This window comes from Octopus sinensis, linkage group LG4 (assembly GCF_006345805.1).
Source record: "Octopus sinensis linkage group LG4, ASM634580v1, whole genome shotgun sequence".
NCBI classification, from domain to species: domain Eukaryota; kingdom Metazoa; phylum Mollusca; class Cephalopoda; order Octopoda; family Octopodidae; genus Octopus; species Octopus sinensis.
This window is the reverse complement of record NC_043000.1, coordinates 22,923,614-22,944,107: the sequence shown is the minus strand read 5'-3', so window position 1 is coordinate 22,944,107 and position 20,494 is coordinate 22,923,614. Positions and strand designations below refer to the sequence as shown.

At 37.6% G+C, this 20,494-nt stretch overlaps 1 protein-coding gene across 1 annotated transcript in view; it reads left to right on the top strand.

Annotated features, from left to right (window-relative positions):
- The window catches only part of LOC115210893 (exportin-T), a 52,816-nt gene that overhangs the window by 27,443 nt on the left and 4,879 nt on the right, over positions 1 to 20,494 (top strand). The window contains exons 10-22 of the mRNA XM_029779664.2: positions 1,203 to 1,265; positions 1,826 to 1,897; positions 3,329 to 3,457; positions 4,508 to 4,573; positions 6,299 to 6,418; positions 7,394 to 7,488; positions 8,825 to 8,993; positions 10,070 to 10,212; positions 12,605 to 12,890; positions 14,719 to 14,908; positions 16,003 to 16,070; positions 17,144 to 17,192; positions 18,417 to 18,532. Of these exons, the coding sequence (XP_029635524.1) occupies positions 1,203 to 1,265; positions 1,826 to 1,897; positions 3,329 to 3,457; positions 4,508 to 4,573; positions 6,299 to 6,418; positions 7,394 to 7,488; positions 8,825 to 8,993; positions 10,070 to 10,212; positions 12,605 to 12,890; positions 14,719 to 14,908; positions 16,003 to 16,070; positions 17,144 to 17,192; positions 18,417 to 18,532 (1,566 nt within the window). The remainder of the gene's footprint in view (positions 1 to 1,202; positions 1,266 to 1,825; positions 1,898 to 3,328; positions 3,458 to 4,507; positions 4,574 to 6,298; positions 6,419 to 7,393; positions 7,489 to 8,824; positions 8,994 to 10,069; positions 10,213 to 12,604; positions 12,891 to 14,718; positions 14,909 to 16,002; positions 16,071 to 17,143; positions 17,193 to 18,416; positions 18,533 to 20,494) is intronic.

Sequence of the window (20,494 nt, the reverse complement as noted above, 5' to 3'; positions counted from 1 at the left end):
GGTGGGTGAAGTCCGTTACATCAACCCCAGGGCTCAACTGGTACTTAATTTTATCTACCCCCGAAAGAATGAAAGGCAGATTTGATCTTGGTGGGAGTTGAGATCAAGCTGGAAAGAACCACAAGAAATGCCACTGAACATTTTTGTTTGACGCACTAGCAATTCTGCCAGTTCACTGCCTTGGAATTCAATATTTGATTCAGATTGACTACAGTTTCATCATTTTCTATTGGAAAGTGCAGAGCTGCAGAATGATCTGCTAAAAGAAATCCATCATCGTCATCGCTTAACATCTGTTTTCCATGCTGGCATGAATTTGGATGGTTTGTGTGAAGTGTGGAAATCTTGTGGCTGCGCCAGGCTCCAATCTGATCTGGCAATGTTTCTACAGCTGGATGCCCTTCCTACTGCCAGCCACTCTGAGAGTGTAGTGGGTGCTTTTTACGTGTCACTGGCACAGGAGCCAGTCAGGCGGCCCTGGCATCGATCATGTTCAGATTGTGCCTTTTACATGCCACCGGCATGCGAGCGAGCGAGAAAATAAACAACACATCAAAATAACTCACTCCCAGAAAGAGTGATAGAACAAAGAAACAAGCCATTCAATTAAATCAGTCTTAACTCGCTATGTGACCATAGAAGTAATTGCATGTTCCCCACCACCACTGCATTTACAGTGAGGCCCAGATGTAGCAGTTCAGGGGGCTAAATTAGGAAAACTGTGAAGCCACATGATATTGTGTCACATGGTTCTTTGAGGTTGGACACAAACTGTCTTTTTCTCATCAAATGGTCAGGAGTCCTTCCTTTTCTCCTTTGACTAAAGCATTAAGAAAACAAGGGTGATTTTATTTGGTGTAGGTGATAGAAGCCAAATGTTTTCTTTTCCAATATTTCAGCCAGTACTTATGGATTGAATTTATATCAGTGGTTCTCAACTGTGGCTCCCAGGACTGCAAGCTGCCCTGAAGCTTCCTTCTGATAGCTCTGGATGGAGTTCCCTTTATAAATATGAATTTTTCTTTGACTTATGTTTTACATTTTTTGGTGTGGTCCCCCTAAAAAAATCCATGTTTTGGACCTGTCCTGGGTATTAAGAAGGTTGAAAACCACTGATTCATATTATAAAATTTGTTTCAATATTTGGGAGCTTTTAATGATTTATGAATATCTTCCTATTTTTTTTTTTTTTTAATTTTCAGCAAATGTTAATTATCATAATCAACAAACTGAAGTATGATGAAACATATAACTTTGACATTGAGGTAAGTCCTGGCTATTTACACATTAATATTGATATTTGATGATGTTATTCCATAAAATGTCCATTGGTGCAGGAAATCCAGAACTAGAGACCCTCCAGAAGGGTTTGGTATCAAAAGGGTTAAAAAAAAGAAACTATGTAACATTATCATCACTGTTGGTGTAGGCTGGAAGGTTTGGCAGGGGCTGTCAAGGTGGAGTCATCTGTTTTGACATGGTTTCTATGGCTTGATGCCCTTCCTAATGCCAAACATTTTACAAAGTGTTTGGGGGCCTTTTTGACTCGATGCCAGCACTAGTGCCTTTATTGTGGCACCAGCACAGGTGATTTTAATGTGGCACCTGCATGGATACTTTCAACATGTAGCTGGCATGTGTGCTTCTCACATGGGGTCTGGCACGTGTGCTTTCCGCATGGGGGGCCCGGCACGTGGGCTTTCCGCGTGGGGGTCCTGGCACATGGGCTTGGGGGGGGGTGTGACATGGGGCTTCTTTTACATAGCATAAACCTCCTGCTTTATGCTAATATGCAGTTTTAAGGTGTTATTTTTAACTCTTTCAGGGAGAGGAAGAAGCTATGTTCCAAGATTACAGAAAGCAGGTGAAGATCATATTCAATAACCTTGCTCAGCTGGTAAGTGTTTATCCTTTAACAGTCTTCATTTGTTCATTCATTTTTATGTCTCTTTTTCCATGCTAGCATGGGTTCAATGAGTAGTTCTTGTTGCAGCATTAATTTACAACCTAATGCCAATTCTTGTTTGCTAACCCTTATGATTTTCAAACAAAGAATTTATATTTTTGTTTATCATTGGAAAGTGTAGAGCTGCAGAATGATCTGCTAAAAGGAATCAATGTTTTTTACATGCCACCAGCATAGGAGCCAGTCAGGTGGACAGTCAACTTAATATTATATTTGTTCAAATGGTTTCATTTGAAGATGACAGATGTAAATGCATGCACACATGCAAACAAGCATGCACATACATATACACACAATGCATGCATACTTATAAATTGTTTTTCCTGAAGATATATGGCCTTTATTGTCATATCTGCACACACACACACACATATATATATATATATATATATATGCAAGCCTGGGCAAGAATTTATCCTTTTCTTTAGTAAGACTAACAGTTTCCCATGCTTGCAAGTTTCCCCTCTAAGCCACAGATGTGTATCCGAGGGAAAGCCTGTGTATATGGGCACAAGCATTGTGGTGTAGCTAAGAAGTCTGCTTCCCAACTCCATGGATTTGGGTTCAGTCCCACTTGGAATCTTGGGCAAATGTCTTCTTTAGCCCCAGGCTGACCAAACCCTTGTGACTGAATTTGGTCGATGGAAACTGAAAGTAGACTGCTGTCAATCATCCTCATCATCATTTAATATCCATTTTCCATACTGGCAAGGGTTAGATGGTTTGACAGGTTCTGGACAGCCTGATAGCTATACCAGGCTATATTTATTTATTTTGGGCATGGTTTCTTTAGCTGGATGCTCTTTTAATGCCAACCACTTTACAGAGAGTATTGGATGCTTTTTATGTGGCAATAGTCTGTATGTCATCATCATTGCTTAACATCCATTTTCCATGCTGGCATGGGCTGGATGGTTTGACTGTGGTCTGGAGCAGCTACACCAGGCTCCAATCTAATCTGGTAACCACTCCAGGAGTGTAGTGGATACTTTTTGCGTGCCACTGGCAGGGCCAGTCAGGCAACCTGGCATTGATCACGTTCAGATAGTGCTTTTTATGTGCCACCGGCACGGGAGTCAGTCAGAGGGTACTGGTATCGGCCATGTTTGGATGGTGCTTTTTTATGTCCCATCGGCACCAGAGGTGTTTACATTTGTACTTCTACAAAACTTGCACTTGTGTAAGCAGTGATGTTTTTATTTCCTCTGCCTATTTGCAATCTTGTGGCTCTGCACTTTCAAGAAACAGATAAAGTATCTTGTAAAGCAATGCCTCAATATATTTCGTCCAATCCAATCCAGCATGGAAAAACAGATGTAAAAACAAACGAATATATAATTTATGCATATTCTTTAATTTCAGGATTCAAATATGGTTTTAATGACTGTGCATTCAGTTTTGTCAAATATGGTCTCTCAGTGGAAAACTTTGGAGTTTTGGGATGTTGAGATGCCAATTATGTTAATGTATATGCTTGGAGAGGCCCTTCCTGTAAGTTAACCATTTCTTTGGTTTTGATATTCTAAAATTAATCTCTTTTCTGTTTTATTACTTTTGATAATGTTTAGCAACATATATTTAAAAATATAATTATATTAATCTACTTCCTGTATGGCATGACATAGTTCAGCCCTTTCATTTTAAGTTTTAATTTTGTATTATTTTACTCTTAACCCTTCAGTGAAGGCGCATGGCTTTTTGTAGCCAGTTTATATCTTAGGACTGACTATATTGTTCAATATTTCTAAGATGATAAAGTTTGATTTGGAGATTTTAGTTGCTTTTTCTTGAAAGTCAAGCAACCACATAGAGGCTGGATTTTTGACCAGTGTATATGAATGTTGCTGGAACCACTGGAAACGAGTTAATAAGATACCTTACAATCGTGGTTTGTATTTTGTATGGGCTTTGAGGAGCTGTCATGGCTAAGAGACTTAGCTCTCAACAGCCCAATTGATTTAACTGTAAACAGATAAAGCTCACTACCTTAAGCAGTTGTAGCAATGTAAAACTGACAAGTGACTTGATTGGCCTTGTAATTTTGAGTTCAATTCCACATGTGTCTGTGTGATTAGGAGTTGGGCCACACCAGCTTAAGTACTTTTGTAGCTGTAACATAAGCCAAACATCAGAAAGTCAAAGAGAAAATGCTAAGTTAATTCTTGACCAATATTTTAATTTGAGCAAGTACAGGGGACAATTGAGGATAGGTTCCCTCCTTATTAGACCTCATCTGTGAAAAATAGATTTACCTGTATTTAATGAGAGAATTGTGAAGTAAATATTCAAGAAAGTACACTGGTTGATGTAGAAGAGAGAAATGTTCAGAAACTCTTGAGATGTCAATCACATAAAACAGTCGTTAGGCCTAAATGTAGTTTGCTAGCCTGCATTTTGTATTTCTTGAAGTGTTTTGTGCAAAAGCTGTCCATTTGTATTGCATTCATGTGTGCATATAGGAGCAGTCAGTGATATATAAGTACTTTTATTTGATAATTTGAATCTGTAAAAAAAAAACTTTTTTTTTTTTATCTATTTTAGTCTTCCAATCAAAGTTTTACTAGTTGCAAGGAGAAGCCTTCCCCTTTGCAAGAAATGATGCGATTGGTAAGTGTTTATTTTTCAATATCCTCGTTATACAATCTATTTGTTTACTGCTAACCCCTTTTCACTGTAGATTAAAGGAGTTTCACTCTGTGAAGAAATTTCCCCATGTTGTCTTGATTAGTCACATCAAGAACCTGCAGCTTAATTATTTTGGAATTTCTGCAGTAAGGATATAATTTGTATTTTCCATTATTTCTGGTTATTGTAGACTGCTCATGACATCCATTTAAAGTCAAGCAAGATCATGGTAGAATTTGGTAAAATACCTGAAACTTTCTTTTCTTTGTTGGTAGAAATGAACTTTATATTTGGAAGACAATTTAGAATCCCAGAAACTATATTTTGAAGAACAATAGTCTGCTGATTCCGTCTAATTTTCACATCAATCAAGATTATAATGGGATCCAATATAAAATATCCAAAAGTTTTTGATATTAGAATGTAAGTGACCTGAGAGAAAAGATGGACGTAAGAAGCTGGTGTAGTCATGAGTTGCATGTGGATGAGGGCAGCTGTGTGAAGAAGTGTCACACCCTAACAGCGGAGGGAACCTGTGGAAGAGGACCCAGGAAGACCTGGGATGAGGAGGTGAAGCACGACCATTGAACGTTGGACCTCACAAAGGCAATGACAAGTGACCCGAGACCTTTGGAGATCTACTGTGCTTGAGAAAACCCAGCCAACCAAGTAAGATCGTAGCTGATGCCAGTGTTGCATAACTGGCCTGTTTAAAAGTACCCTTCAATTGTTGGGCAATATGCTGTGCTTGAGAAGACCTGTTGAGTCAAGTGAAATCCTAGTTGTGGCAGATGTCAGTACCGCCTGACTGGCTCCTGTGCTGGTTACATGTAAAAAGCACCATCCAAGTGTGGTTGATGCCAGTGCTGCCTGACTGGCCCTCATGCTGGTGGCACCTACTACACACTTGGAGTGGTTGGTGTTAGGAAGGGCATCCAACTGTAGAAACCTTGCCAGATCAGATTGGAGCCTGGTGCAGCCTCCTGTCTTGCTAGTCCTCAGTCAAACCATCCAACCCATGTCAGCATGGAAAGCGGATGTTAAATGATGACAGCGATGATGATGATTAGAATGAACTGATATTTCATAGTTAGCTTAAAGAGAATTTTTACAGATTGGTAGTTTGTGTCCTGGGCAGTCTTGATGGATTTGGTACATACAGAGGAAAAAGACAAAAATAGAAGTTTTGAAATGGTTTAATTACCTGGATAAATGTATTAAACTTATTTCTTGCAATTAACGTTTTTGATGCCAACCTACATGTGACCACTCCTAAATCTGTGATTGAAATTCCTCAGCGTTAAAACTTATTGTCAAAATTTAATGTTAATTTGCATTCCAAATACCAGCTCAATAATTACTGTTATATTAGCAAATTCTCCATTATTTTTAAAAGGAATTGAAAGAAATCCAATTTATTTCAACAGAAATATGGTAACAAAATGGTCAGTCATAAAAAGCAAGCCTTCCATCAAAATTTCATATTAATTATCCTTCATTAAGCTAGTGTTTGGACCATAAATTATTTTTCATCATAATGATGTTTTATATTTAGGCAGCAGTGTTTCTTTCTTTTATTCTCCTCAGTTTTAGCTCTAGTCAGCAATTTAAAATCGAATGCCTTTTCTTTTATTGTTTTTTTTTCCCGTTTTGTTTAAAATTTGTGCTCAAAATGTTTTTTCTTTTTTTTATCTTATCCATTTTCAGCTCGTGTCTTCAGGTGTTAGCTGTCATAAACACAGCTGTGTTCAACTTCAGGTTCTGGAGACAGTGGTGCGCTATGAAAAGTTTTTTAATACAGAACCAGAATATATTCCAGATGTTTTGGTTTGTAATGTTTTAAATTATGTAAAAAATATCTTTTGTAATCTTGCAAAACTAATTCATTTGTAAATTCAAACTGTCCAACCCATGCCAGCGTGGAAAGCGGACATTAAACGATGATGATGATGATGATTTAAAGTCACATTTGAAATGTATAACTTTATATTCATTTAAAGCGTTTACTGTAAATCAGTGGTTCTCAGCTTGGGGTCCCATGTGACCCTTGGGGATCCACCTAAGATTTACTTCAGTTTTATACTCTTTTATTTGTTTGTCATTTGATTGTGGCCATGCTGGAGCGCTGCCTTTAGTCGAACAAATCGACCCCAGGACTTATTCTTTGTAAGCCTAGTACTTATTCTATCGGTCTCTCTTGCCGAACCACTAAGTAAACACACCAGCATCGGTTGTCAAGCAAACATATACATACACACACACACACACACACATATACACATGCACACACATAAGTTGAGAGAGACGACGGGCTTCTTTCAGTTTCCATCTACCAAATCCACTCACAAGGCTTTGGTTGGCGCGAGGCTATAGTAGCAGACACTTGCCCAAGGTGCCATGCAGTGGGACTGAACCTGGAACCATGTGGTTGGTAAGCAAGCTACTTACCATGCAGCCACTCCTATGCCTGTTAAAAATTGTGTAATAAATTGGTTCTACTTCTACCCTATACAAAATATTTTAACAATTTTGATACAATTCTTAATAATATTTAATCTTAAAATACAATAGGATTTTTTTTTTTATATCCATCAAACAGCTATGGAGGTCTGGTAGAGTAAAATTCTAAATATATTTGGGGGACTGCATTTTTTTTTTTTACATTGAAATGTAAACTTTGTTATAAGGTCTATAGTGTATTTTAGATCTGATTTTACTTGATTTAGAAATGGATTTGTAAAACAGTCACTTTTTAACTGGATTTAAGATTAGTTCTTTATTTGTTTTTCTCTCTTTATTCAGATGGCTTTTCTAGATGAGCGAGGACTTCGAAATAAATCACCACAAGTCCGCAGCAGAGCAGCCTATCTATTTTCTCGTTTTGTAAAAGTTTTAAAGTAAGTTTCATATTTTAGACAATTTGTATTAATTTTAGTAAGAATGTGTTATTTCATTACTACGCCTTATGCCCGTAGGCATATGGCGTAGTGGTTAAGAGCGTGGGCTACTAACCCCAAGATTCCGAGTTTGATTCGAGGCAGTGACCTGAATAATAATAATAATAATATCGAAAAATACCATAGGAATGAGAACCCAGGTTCGAAATTTCCCCAAGACACTTGATAAAGGTATATCGGCCGAAATGTTGCGTTAGCAAAAAACAAGATGAGGACAAATATCTGTTAAATGTAAATAAGGTAGCAAAAAAGGTATTTTGTATTAGCTGGATTTCAGATACTTTAAAAGAAAGCAAAATCATGAATAGATGCAGTCTTTTGATGCATTGGTTTTGTAAATGAGTGAGTAAAGATATGCTGAGTGAAAAAAGAGTGCTGGAAGTTGAAAGTTGAGGGACATAGAGAAACTTGGAATCAGATAGTCAATGGATCTGTAAACATTGGACCTATCTGTTACCAGTAACTTTTTCAGCTCACTTGTTTGTTGATGTGGTGTGCAGCATTGCAAACTTCATCGAACTGGAATGTGAAATAGATAAAGCTAGGCTGGGTTAACCCTTTCGTTACCAACCGGCTGAAACCGGCTCTGGTTTTGTAGTACAAATGTTTTGTTTCTATAAGTTTTGAATTAAAATCTTCCACCAAACCTTAGTTACAATTTATGTTCTTAACACTAGCTTAATGATAACAAAGTTATTTTACTAAATTATTTGTTATATTTAAAATAATGGAAAGAAACACAGAGCATCTCAAAATAAATATGGTAACAAAAGGGTTAAACAAGCCCTCTTTGGATAGAAAAAGTGAAAGGCTTTGTCTGTCGAAAGTTATATTTACACCCTATCATTTATAACTTTATCTTCTTTGAGTTCTTGTCATCAAAAACTAATTATTTTACATCACTTGAAGTTTCTAAATTATTATGTTAAGCCTTTTGTTATCGTATTTATTTTGAGATGCTCTGTGTTTCTTTGAATTACTTTAAATATAACAAAGAATTTAGTAAAATAACTTGGTTATCATTCAGCTCGTGTTAGTAACATAAATTGTGACTTAGGTTTGGTGGAAGATTTTAATTCAAAACTTATGAAAACAAGACATTAGAGCTGGTTTCAGCCGGGTTGGTAACGAAAGGGTTAAATAGTTTCAGTAAAGTAATTTCTGTGAAAACAAAATCCTGATAAATTTCAGAAGTGATTTCTTTTTCTTTTTTTTTTTCCCCAAATATATTTTTACATCTATTGTTTCTTTTTTTTTTTTTTTTTTTCTTTTTTAGAGCTCATCTGCAGGATTATTTGGAACACATTTTAAAGCAAATTACCGACATGCTTGTGTTGCATTCCCCAGAGAATGGCTGCATTCAGCAACTGTTGAGTTGTGATGACCAACTCTTTATTTATGAAACAGTTGGTATACTCATTGTTGCAAGTAATTTCCCACCAGAGGTAGATTCACCTATATTTTTTTGTTTTCTTTGCCTTTTATCTCGAACCCCCATCTTAAAAGATAAATGTATGAGAGAACGAAGTTTTGTCAACTACAGGGTGTTCAAAAAGTTCCTCTGCTGTGAATGTTCTTCTTCAAGATATATTTCAAAACATGTTTAGAAGAGTCAACTTATGTATTGAAAATGGACAACACTTTCAACACCTCTTATGACGTTTTTTAAAGTCTTATATACTCTGTTGTAGTCTTATACCATCTTATAACTATATATTTTGCAATAAAATACTTACTGCGGAGAGACTTTTTGAACACCCTGTATTATCATGTTGTCGTAACCTTTCCATTTTATTCAGTTTGTAATAAGTGAACAGAGAAATGATTAAATATAGAACACCAACAGTGCCATATATAAAGCCTCTGCTGGTGTCGCATATAATGCATATAAAGTGGTTGGCATTAGGAAGGGCATCTAGCCATAGAAACCATGCCAAAAGAGACAATTGGAGCCTGGTGCAGCTCTCCTACTTACCAGCTCCTGTTAAACTGTCTAAACCATTCCAGCATGGAAAATGGATGTTAAATTATGATGAATGAGATTTTTTTATTTCTTTCCAGCTCCATCTAGATTACTCCCTCTTACTACTCTTGTATTATGGAAATAGCCATTTATATCTTCTGCAGCAAGCTATTTCTGTCCCTTCTTTCATGCATTAACCTCTCAACTCCTAACATAAAACTGTCTGCCTCCCTCTATGCTTTCATTCAATTGAGAAGCATCTTTAATCTGGGGAATTACATGGTGACATCACTCATGCTGGTGCGATGATAAAGTGGTTGGAGTTTGGAAGGGCATCTGAGCATAGGAACCGTCAAAGCAGACAATTAGAGCAGGTTGCAGACCTCTGGTTTGTCAGATTCTTCCAGCTTGTGGGATACAGATGTTAAATAATGAAACAAAACAGTGGTTAATGAGAAAAAGATCATACATTGTCCTTCCTTTGTACCTGGTTATATTTTATTTAAAAAAAACAAAACAAAAAAATTATTATCTAATAAATTATTTTTCTTTTTCTAGCGAAAGCGGATTCTAATACAAAAGCTGTTAGCTCCGATAGTGTCAAAGTTTGAGACGATGCTGGGCAAACTTTGCACAGAAATGAATGAAGAAAACCAAGAAAATTATGCTTGTTGCATTAATAATGCCATCAGTTTTGCTAGGTAAGGCATTGAACATAATTAAAAAAAATCAAAACGTCACTTATTAGCTATCTCTGACTTTATTGGTTTAGAATATTTGAGAATACTGGCGCTTGTGGTGCCAGTCGAACCAGCAGTTACTGTCTAGTTTTCCAATGCAGAAAATACTGGCCGGGACAGCAGCCACTGGAGTATTTGTATTTGTATCTGTATCTGCAGCTGGTGGCCGGAATAGCAGCTGCTGGGGTATTTGTATCTGTGGCTGGTGGCCAGAATTGCAGCCGCTGGGGTTCTTATGGTTAAGTGATTTAAAACTGCAAGAATATTTCTTTGTCTTTGAGAATAACATCTCATCTAGTAAGTTAACATGATGAATGAATAATAGCAGGAGTAAGATAGCACAGATGTTATCTTGTTTCAGTCATCAGACTGGCCATGCTGGGGCACTGCCTTGAAGAAATTTTAGTTTAAGGAATTGACCCTGGTGCTTATTCTGTTGGTCCCTTTTGCTGAACCACTAGGTTACAAGGATGCATATACGATGGGCTTCTTTCAGTTTCCATCTATCAAATCCATTCACAAGACGTTGGTCAAACTGAGGCTATAGAGGAAAATAATTGCCCATGGTGCCATGCAGTGGGACTGAACCTGGAACCGTTTGGTTGGGAAACCACACAGCCATAGGCAGCATGTTACGTCTAAGAAGTGAAACAGAACAATGCTACAATCAGAATTCAACACAACAATGAACTTGTACAGGGAAAGAACAAAAGCTAGTAACATGGTGTGTTAAGTAGCCCAAATAATTAATCAGGAATGACATAGAGTACCTTATAATTAGGTGACTATTAGAACTGTTCTATGATGAACTATTCGACAATGAACATAAGTATGGAAATGGAAGTTATCTGTATTTGTGTCTGAAGTTCGTCATAGAAGCCATATTTAAATGCCTCAAAGTTAACCAATGAATTAAGCAAACGAAGTTATCTCCAGGCTGTGTCATTGTTAATGAATGCTGTGTTTCCACTATTGTTACTCGTTTCAAAAAATAAAGTACATTGCAGTGTTGACTATTGAACAATTTTGCTAGAAAACAGTAGGGAAGTGATGGATACTTATAAGAACACTATATGAGTTGGGTTTGTATTTAGCCTAGGACCAACCTGAAGGTAGTCAAAAATAAAATACCATACAGTTAAGTCATTTAGGGGTCTAAATCAAGATCAGATAAGATTTGTGAAACGTAAAATAGTAGGTTACGTAGTTAAAGTTATATTTATTTCTTTATTGCTCACAAGGGGCTAAACATAGAGAGGAGAAACAAAGGGATTAAGTTGATGACATCAATCCCCAGTAACTTGTACTTATTTAATTGACTCCGAAATGATGAAAGGGAGAATCGATCTTGGCGGAATTTGAACTCAGAATGTAATGGTAGACGAAATACCTGTTTCTTTACTACCCACAAGGGGCTAAACACAAGAGAGGACAGACAAACAGATTAAGTCGATTATATCGACCCCAGTGTGTAACTGGTACTTAATCGACCCCGAAAGGATGAAAGGCAAAGTCGACCTCGGTGGAATTTGAACTCAGAATGTAGCGGCAGATGAAATACGGCTACGCATTTCGTCCGGCGTGCTAACGTTTCTGCCAGCTCGCCACCTTTAATATTATATTGCGGTTGGCTTGTTTTAAGTTCGTCTTGATAATTACCTTTTTATTACTAGAGACTTTAATGGTTTATTTATTAACAGATCGACTGTTTTTATTGATGAGGCCCAGAAGCCTGTTTACACCACTTCAGGATTCCCCTCCATCACACATATTCTTCAGTCGGACAGTGCCTGTAAATTTTACAGACTCCAACACACTAAATTTATGATAATTGGGTTCATTTCATATACATGTCAAACTGTTGAAAATTATTGGTTTTGTGGTTAAAAAGTTTATTTCACAACCATGTGGTTTTGGTTTCAATTGTGGAACCATGGGCAAGTGTCTTCTACTATAGCATTGGACCAACCATAGCCTTGTGAATGGATTTGGTTGGTAGAAACTGAAAGAAGCTTGTATGTGTGTGAATTTGTATTTTTCTTGTTTTCATTGGTTTGTAAAACAATGACTTCCTGACTGTCATTTACTTTACAGCCCAATATAAAAGCATGTCTGGGCTGGTTGTTTGATAGGTTGGGAGATTATTGCCTCATTTGGAAACGAGAAAGGGTGGCAAAAGGAAGGGCATCTGTCCATGAAAACACTGATCCAACAAAGTCTTGTCTGAGCTATACAAGCATTAAAAAAAAAAGTAGCCGTTAAAACAATGAAGATGTGTTCAGGGATATAGGTGTATGGGGGAAGAAACTTTGTCACTGCTTCACTTTCACCTTGTTTTATTTTTATTTTTCAGTCGAATAAGCAAAGGCTTTTCTAACCAGCAAACTATGAAACAGTGTGGTTGTGTGGATTCTTTCACTGAAGCTTTGAAAATCTTTCTACAAGGTTTCAAATGTCCTGTACAGAGACAACTTATACGGTCTGGTGTAAGGCAATACCTACATCGAATGGTGGTTTGTTTGGAGGAAGAAATTTTCCCTTTTATTCCTGTTATTCTTGAAAATCTGCTGCAACAGCCTGATGCCAAAGAACTCCATGATTTCATTCCACTAATGACACAACTCATCATGAAGTTCAAAGTAAGTGGCATCTTTAACCCTTTAGTGTTCTGATTATTCTATCAAACATAATACTTATTGATTCACTTTGATTTCAATTAATCATGCATTATCTCATATCTTCAAGATCTTGATGGTGTAATTACCTAATGTAGAATAACATTGTAGGGTAAGTGTGAGAGCCTGGATCTGGTCAGTTTGAACATAAAACAGATTAAATATTTTGGCCGGATATGGCCGGTTTAAATACTAAAGGGTTAATTAAAACCTAATGACTAGTTAATTACATATTTGTCCTGAGAATCTCTCTATATATAAATGGCAAAATGTGTGTGTGTGTGTGTATCCTTTATACAAATCCACAATTTTTCAGTTAGAGGGCTTGCACTTTCTATGGTCATTCAAAACCGTCCAAGGGTGGTCGTGCACATCTTTACATTTCCCCAGTCACCCTGCAAAGCCATTAAAAAATCAATAGAAGTGACGTTTTTGTGAATTTTCTATCCAAAACTCAATCAAAATGCCTGAAACTTGATACGCCAATTGAATGCCAGCTAGCTGTTTGTGATTGGTCGGAGATTTGGACAGTACTCGCGTGTATGTGCGCATGCATGCACTAGCACTATGACCCAGCAACGGGTAATTAGATATTTAATCTTTCTCATGACTTCTGGGTGCTGTCTGTGTGTTTAAGAAGTTTTCTTCTCAACCATGTGATCTTTGGCTTTAGTCCCACTGCATGGCATCTTGGGCAGGTGTCTTGTACTGTAGTCCAAGGTTGACCGAAACCTTGTGAGTGGGTTGAGTAGATGGAAACGGAAGGAAACCTGTTGTGTTTGTGCGTCCTCGTTTTGAGATTGTGTCACTGTTGTAAACAGGTGCCACTGTCATATAAGCAGTGTTATTCGTTTCCAATCTTTCATGAAAACCTGTCTGGTCATGGAAATATCACTTGGTTTGGAACCAAGTGAGGTTGATGACAGGAAGGGTATTTGGTAGTGAATATGACCCATGGAAAAGTGGACATTTAAATGATGGTGATTACTTCTGCCTTTTGATTAACCCTTTAACTTGAGATTACTCTAACAAATGTAATGCTTATTTATTCAATTAATCATTCATCATCTTAGCACCCACTACACTCTTGGAGTGGTTGGCATTAGGAAGGGCATCCAGCTGTAGAAACTCTGCCAGATTAAGATTGTAGCCTGGTGCAGCTATCTGGTTCGCCAGACCTCAGTCAAATCGTCCAACCCATGCTAGCATGGAAAGCGGACGTTAAACGATGATGATGATGTTGCTTTGAGATTTTGATGTGACTATTTTTTAGAACGACAGTATAGACTAGGTGTGAGAGGCTGGATGTGGATAGTTTGGACATAAAACACTATTTGGGCTGCATATAGCCAGTATAATACCAAAGGGTTAACCTTGCTGTTAAGGATCAGATAAAGATTGGTGTAGTTAATATGAAGGGATGCTAAAATAAGTTGGGATTAGTTAATTTGTAGGTGAGGAATAAAAGTATCGGCATTTTGAACTTGTTTAATGCAGATTAACACTTTTCTGCCATATTTCTATTGAAATATATTGCCTTTATTTCAATTAATTTTGAACAATAACGAAGAGTTTAGTAAAACAACAGTTATCATTATGTTGGTATTTGGTGCATAAATTAACATAAAATTACAATGGAAAGTTTTTAGATCACTTCAAAACTAAATTTATATCCCAGCCCCAGTGGCTTTCTTAGGTGGGTTGGTATGAAAAAGTGTTAAATAATCCTCTCTTCTTGCTAGTAATATTAATAATATGATTGTTATTTACTTAGTATTTTTGATTATTTCAGAAAACAATTAGTCCATTCCTCAGGGAGATGTTCTGCCCTTTTGTACAAACCATATACAGAGTTTTATCAATTCCCCAAGATGAGTATGATCAGGTGACAGCTAATGAGAAGAGATTACTTCAGAAGAGTTATTTCCAGTTTCTGGCCTGTATTGTCAGCAACAATGTTCATGAAGTCATACAAGATCAAGGTAACCATTTTGTTATCGTTGTTGTTGTTATTTAGCCCCAGGTCAGTGTTGGTCAAACACATCTATAGTTAATTATGAGCATCCCGTCTATGTGATGGTTCCAATGCACACTTCCTGTTTTAAATGGGTAAGATTTGAAGGAAATTTGGCCTTTGGTGGATCTAGCAACCAAGTGGTTGATTTTGTGGGATTTTAATATAGATCATAATAGTTTCTTACATAGGTGCAGATGTGACAAGAAGTTTACTTCCCAACCACATGGTCTTGGGTTCAGTCCTACTCTGTGGCACCTTGGGCAAGTATCTTCTACAATAGCCACAGGCGGACCACTTCCTTGTGAGCGTACCTGGTAGACAAATTGAAAGAAATCTGTTGTGCATGCGCATATGTGTGTGTGTGTGTGTGTGTGTGTGTGTGTGTGTATATATATATATATGTAAAAAGCACCAACCGATCGTGGAAGCTGCTAGCCTCCCCTGGCACCTGTGACGGTGGAATGTAAAAAGCACCCCTCTACACTCACGGAGTGGTTGGCGTTAGGAAGGGCATCCAGCTGTAGAAACATTTCCAGATCAGACTGGAGCCTGGTGTAGCCTCCATGTCTTACCAGACCCCGGTTGAACTGTCCAACCCGTGCTAGCACGGAAAACGGACGCTAAACGATGATGATGTGAAAAATCAAAACAAGATCGAAATCATAATGGAAATTGTAGTTGTGGCCGATGCCAGTATCACCTGACTGGCAAGCACCATCCGAACGTGGTTGATGCCATTGCCTCCTGACTGGCTTCCCATGCCGGTGGCACATAAAGAGCACCATCCTAACATGGTCAATGCCAATGCTGTGTGGCTGGCTCCTGTGTTGGTGGCACATAGAAAGCACCATCCGAATGTGGTCAATGCCTGCTCACCACCCTAATAATAATAATAATAATAGTGTTTATATATGCATCTAGGAATATAAAAACTACGATTCCCCACTCTTTGCTCAAACCACTTTATTCATTATGATTTATGTGCAAACGAAAGATTGCTGAATCTGTTGTTAATCTTTGATTGTTGAATTGATTCTGAAACTTTGGTTATTCATACAGAAGCTGCAAACTTCCATCAGGTTTTAATGACCATTGTTGAAGGGGCTTGCAATAATCCTGATCCCCAGGTAAGTACTGTTTGTTAATCTCAAACGTAACTTCCTTCACTTGTTTCAGTCATTGGATGTCAATGCCTTGAAAGGGTCTTTCCCTTCATCTCCAGTACTATTTTAACCCTTTCATTACCAACTGGGCTGAAACTGGCTCTGTAGTACAAATGTCTTGTTTTCATAAGTTCTGAATTAAAATCTTCTACCAAACCTTAGTCACAATTTATGTTCCAAACACCAGCTTAACTAAATTCTTTTTTATATTTAAAATCAATTGAAAGAAACACAGTGCTTCTCAAAATAAATACGGTAATGAAAGGAGTCTGATACTTATTCTCTCACACTGTCTTTGCTTAACTGCAAAGTGATGGTGATGCAAACAAACCAACACTGGTTGCCAACTGTGAAAGATACACACTCACACATAGGACAGGCTTCCACAGTTTGTCTTTTAGATTTACACACAAGGCATTGGTCAGTCCAACGCTGTAATATTAGGCACTTGCTTAAGATACCAAGCAGTGGGACTGAATACAAAATTACTTAGCATTAAATTAATAAGCACAGGTATGGCTTGACTGGCTTCTGTGCCACTGGCATGTAAAAAGTACCATTTGAGTGTGGTTGTTGCTAGTGTCGCCTTACTGGATCCGTGCCAGTGGCATATAAAATGCACCATTCGAGCATGGTTGATGCCAGTGCTGCCAGACTGGCCCTTGTGTTGGTGGCACGTAAAAAGCACCCACTACACTCTCGGAGTGGTTGGCGTTAGGAAGGGCATCCAGCTGTAGAAACCTTACCAGATCAGATTGGAGCCTGGTGCAGCCTTCTGGCTTGCCAGTCCTCAGTCAAACCGTCCAACCCATGCTAGCATGGAAAGCGGATGTTAAATGAGGATGAGATCTCTCTCTCTCTCTCTCTCTCTCTCTCTCTCTCTATATATATATAATATATATATTATATATATATATATATATGTATATGTATGTATGTATGTGTGTGTGTGTGTGATCATATTAAATAACACCTATATGTTTTTAAAACGTTTTTTTCTTTCTGTTATTCATTTTTTTGTTATTTATATTTTCTAGATTCAAAAAATCTGTTTTGGAATTTTAAAACGGCTGATTGAAGTATGGTGTAAGTATTAGACATTTTCAATGTTACATATGTTATCTTTCACTTGTTTCACTCATTAGATTGTGGCCATGCTGGGGCACTACCTTGAATTTTTAGTCAAATGAATTGACCCCAGTATTTATTTTTTATTTAAGCCTGGCACTTATTCTATCAGTCTCTTTTACTGAACTGCTAAGTTAAGGCGGTACTAGCAATGATCTCGCTTGAATCTTTTTACACATGCCACTGGCAGAGGTGCCAGTATGGCAATGCTGGTAACGATCACACTCGAATGGTGTGCTTTTACATGCCACCGGCATGGAAACCAGTTAGCTGCTCTGGATATGATCACGAAAATATTACAATTTAAGCCTTTTTTTCGTAAAGGGTTATTGGCGTTAGGAAGGGCATCCAGCTGTAGAAAACCATGCCAAATCAGACTGGAGTCTGGTGCAGCCTCCCAGCTTACTAGCCCTGGTCAAACTGTCCAACCCATGTCAGCATGGACAACGGTTGGAGAGATGCCTGTCAAAGAAAATGTTCAAAGAAAGATGGTTGCATGTTGCGAGGGTGCTGGGAATGAAAGATTCCTCGTGAACATGTCATAAGTCTGCATATAAAGGTTCCAGTAGGAGAATGGGGCTCGTGGGGTCGGAGCATAACCCATCTCTCTGCTTCATTTCATGTTTGTATTTTGTCCTTGTTGTATCTCATTCGATTTCATTATATTTTGTAAAATTTTAAGTCGTATAATCCTTGTGTGCCTGACCCCAATCAGGCTGTATTGTCCCCCTCTATGTTTGGGCCCTTGTGGCTAATAAAGAAACAGGGTGTTAAATGATGTAAATCATCATGTCTGACTTCCAAGCTGGCAATGGGTTGGGTGGTTTGGTAGTAGCCAGGCAAGCTGAGGAGTTCCACCAGCTTCAGTTTTCTGCTTTGGTATGGTTTCTACAGCTTGGATGCTCTTCCTAACACCAACCACTTTTCTGTGTACTGGGTGCTTTTTATGTGGCACCAACACAGGTGCTTTTTACATGAGTCCGTTTAAAATGCTTGGTAGATAATCCAGGTGATTGCAAGTTTGTACTAAAGAAGTTAGTCAGTGAAATGTTGAAAATTGACGGGTTGCTGTAGAAAAGAAATTTGGAAATCATAAAAATGTGTTTAAGGATTTGTAAAGTAGTTTTCAAAAAATTGTTTTGAAGAGGACTTCATTAATAGATTTTATTCTTTGTTTTGCAGGTGGTGAGAACGGACTGGTTGGATTTGAGGAATTTGTTTATCAAAGTGTTGTACCTGCTTGTATCTTAACTCCTATGAAACCAGCCTTTGATTTGAATGATGCTCAAACTGTTATTGTAAGTTGCAATTTGATTGATTTTTGTTTATCTTTTTTTTTTTTTTATATTTTTAACCCTTTAGCATTTAAACTGGCCATATCCGGCCAAAAGTATTCTGCCTGTTTTATGTTCAAACTGGCCAGATCTGGTCTCTCACACCAACCCTACAATATCATTTTAAAAATTAACAGCTACCTCATCACAATCTCATAGCTACAAGATAATGCCTGATTAGTTCAAAACAATGTGGATAAAAAAAGGATTAATTTTGGCAGAATAATGCAAACACTAAAGGGTTAAATGTATTTTATTCATCTTCCTTCACTCACCCATCCTGGGTCTTGTGTTGTTGCTCTCTCTGTGTCTTTTTGGGTTCTCTCCTGGACGACATTATAGAATAGTAGGGACTTTTTAGTCTTATGAGATGCAAAGCAACTTCACTAGTGCCACAGTGATCATTAATCATTAAGGTGGTTGACAAATGAGTGGCAGAAATAATGAGGGGTCAATGGGAGTCCTTTTAGTTTTGTCAAACAAAAGACATCTCTAGTGCTGGCTGCCACAATACAATGCATCCAGTTCCCTCTATAAAGTAGTTGGTGACAGGAAAGGCATCCAGCTGTAGAAATCCAGCGAAAAAGGAAATCGATGACCATGACATGGTTCTTGAACTTGTTTAGGTGGGCGGTGACTAATGACCTGTCCAGTCTGTACCAGCACAGAAAGCGGGCATGAAATGCAGATTATTAGAGAAAAATAAAATGTATTCATTTGAAGAAAAAAAATCTACCTAAAACTATCCATTTAATGCTTCTGGCATTAAATGTGTTAACACTGATTTAGCTTTTGTTTTTTTCTCATGTGTATGGTGTCTTTGAGTAATATTTAAAAAAAAAAAAAATTTTAGTTTTATAAGCTAATATAGTTTTATTCATGTATATCAATGCTTGTGAAACTTTTTCCGACTATTGCACCTTTCCTTTTTCTAATTAATAACTTTCAATGCCGCCTTTTTATGGTGATTCAACTAAATACACCTCAAAGACATTGCCATCAAATTCATTACTTTTAAGACTACTTATGCTTAAACCATTTCTTCAATATAAGATGGAATGTCAAAGGCAGCGAGCTGGCAGAAACGTTGGCATGCTGAGCGAAATGCTTAGTGGTATTTCATCTGTCATTACGTTCTGAGTTCAAATTCCACCAAGGCCGACTTTGCCTTTCATCCTTTTGGGGTCGATAAATTAAGTGCCAGTTACGCACTGGGGTTGATGTAATTGACTTAATCCGTTTGTCTGTCCTTGTTTGTCCCCTCTATGTTTAGCCCCTTGTGGGCAGTAAAGAAATATACAAGATGGAATGTCAAAACATTTTGACCACTAATATGATTCCCACACAGAATCATCATTTAACGTCCCTTTTTCCATGCTGGCATGGGTTGGATGGTTTGACAAGAACAGACGAGGCAGAAGGCTCTGCCAGGGTCTAGGTCTGCTTTGGCATGGTTTCTGCAGCTGGATGCTATTCCTAATGCCAACTACTTAAGTGTAGTGGGTGCTTTTTATGTAGCACCAACACTAGAATAATGATTGAAAACATTTTCGTAAATTAGGGCAATCTATTGCCCCCCTCCCCTGCTTCCTTTGTCCTGCAGTACCCATATAAAATTTTCTACTGTTCCTCCCCTCCTTTGAGTAGGGTATTTCAACAGGATTTTGGCAAGAATCCTGAGTGTCTGCTTCCTTAATATTAGCATACAATGGAAACCTCTCTGGAGTTGTCTTCCCTACTTGTTGAAATAATTAAAACATTACTGGTTGACTAATTTTTTTTTTATCCTCCTTGCATAATTATTCTAAATGAAGATTTTAATGTTCCCTGCATTAACTGGATCAATCCAGTTAATATAAAAATAAAAATAAAAATTTCTATATAGGCTTGCTTTAAGATTTTTAGGGATTAGAAAGCAGGTAAAAA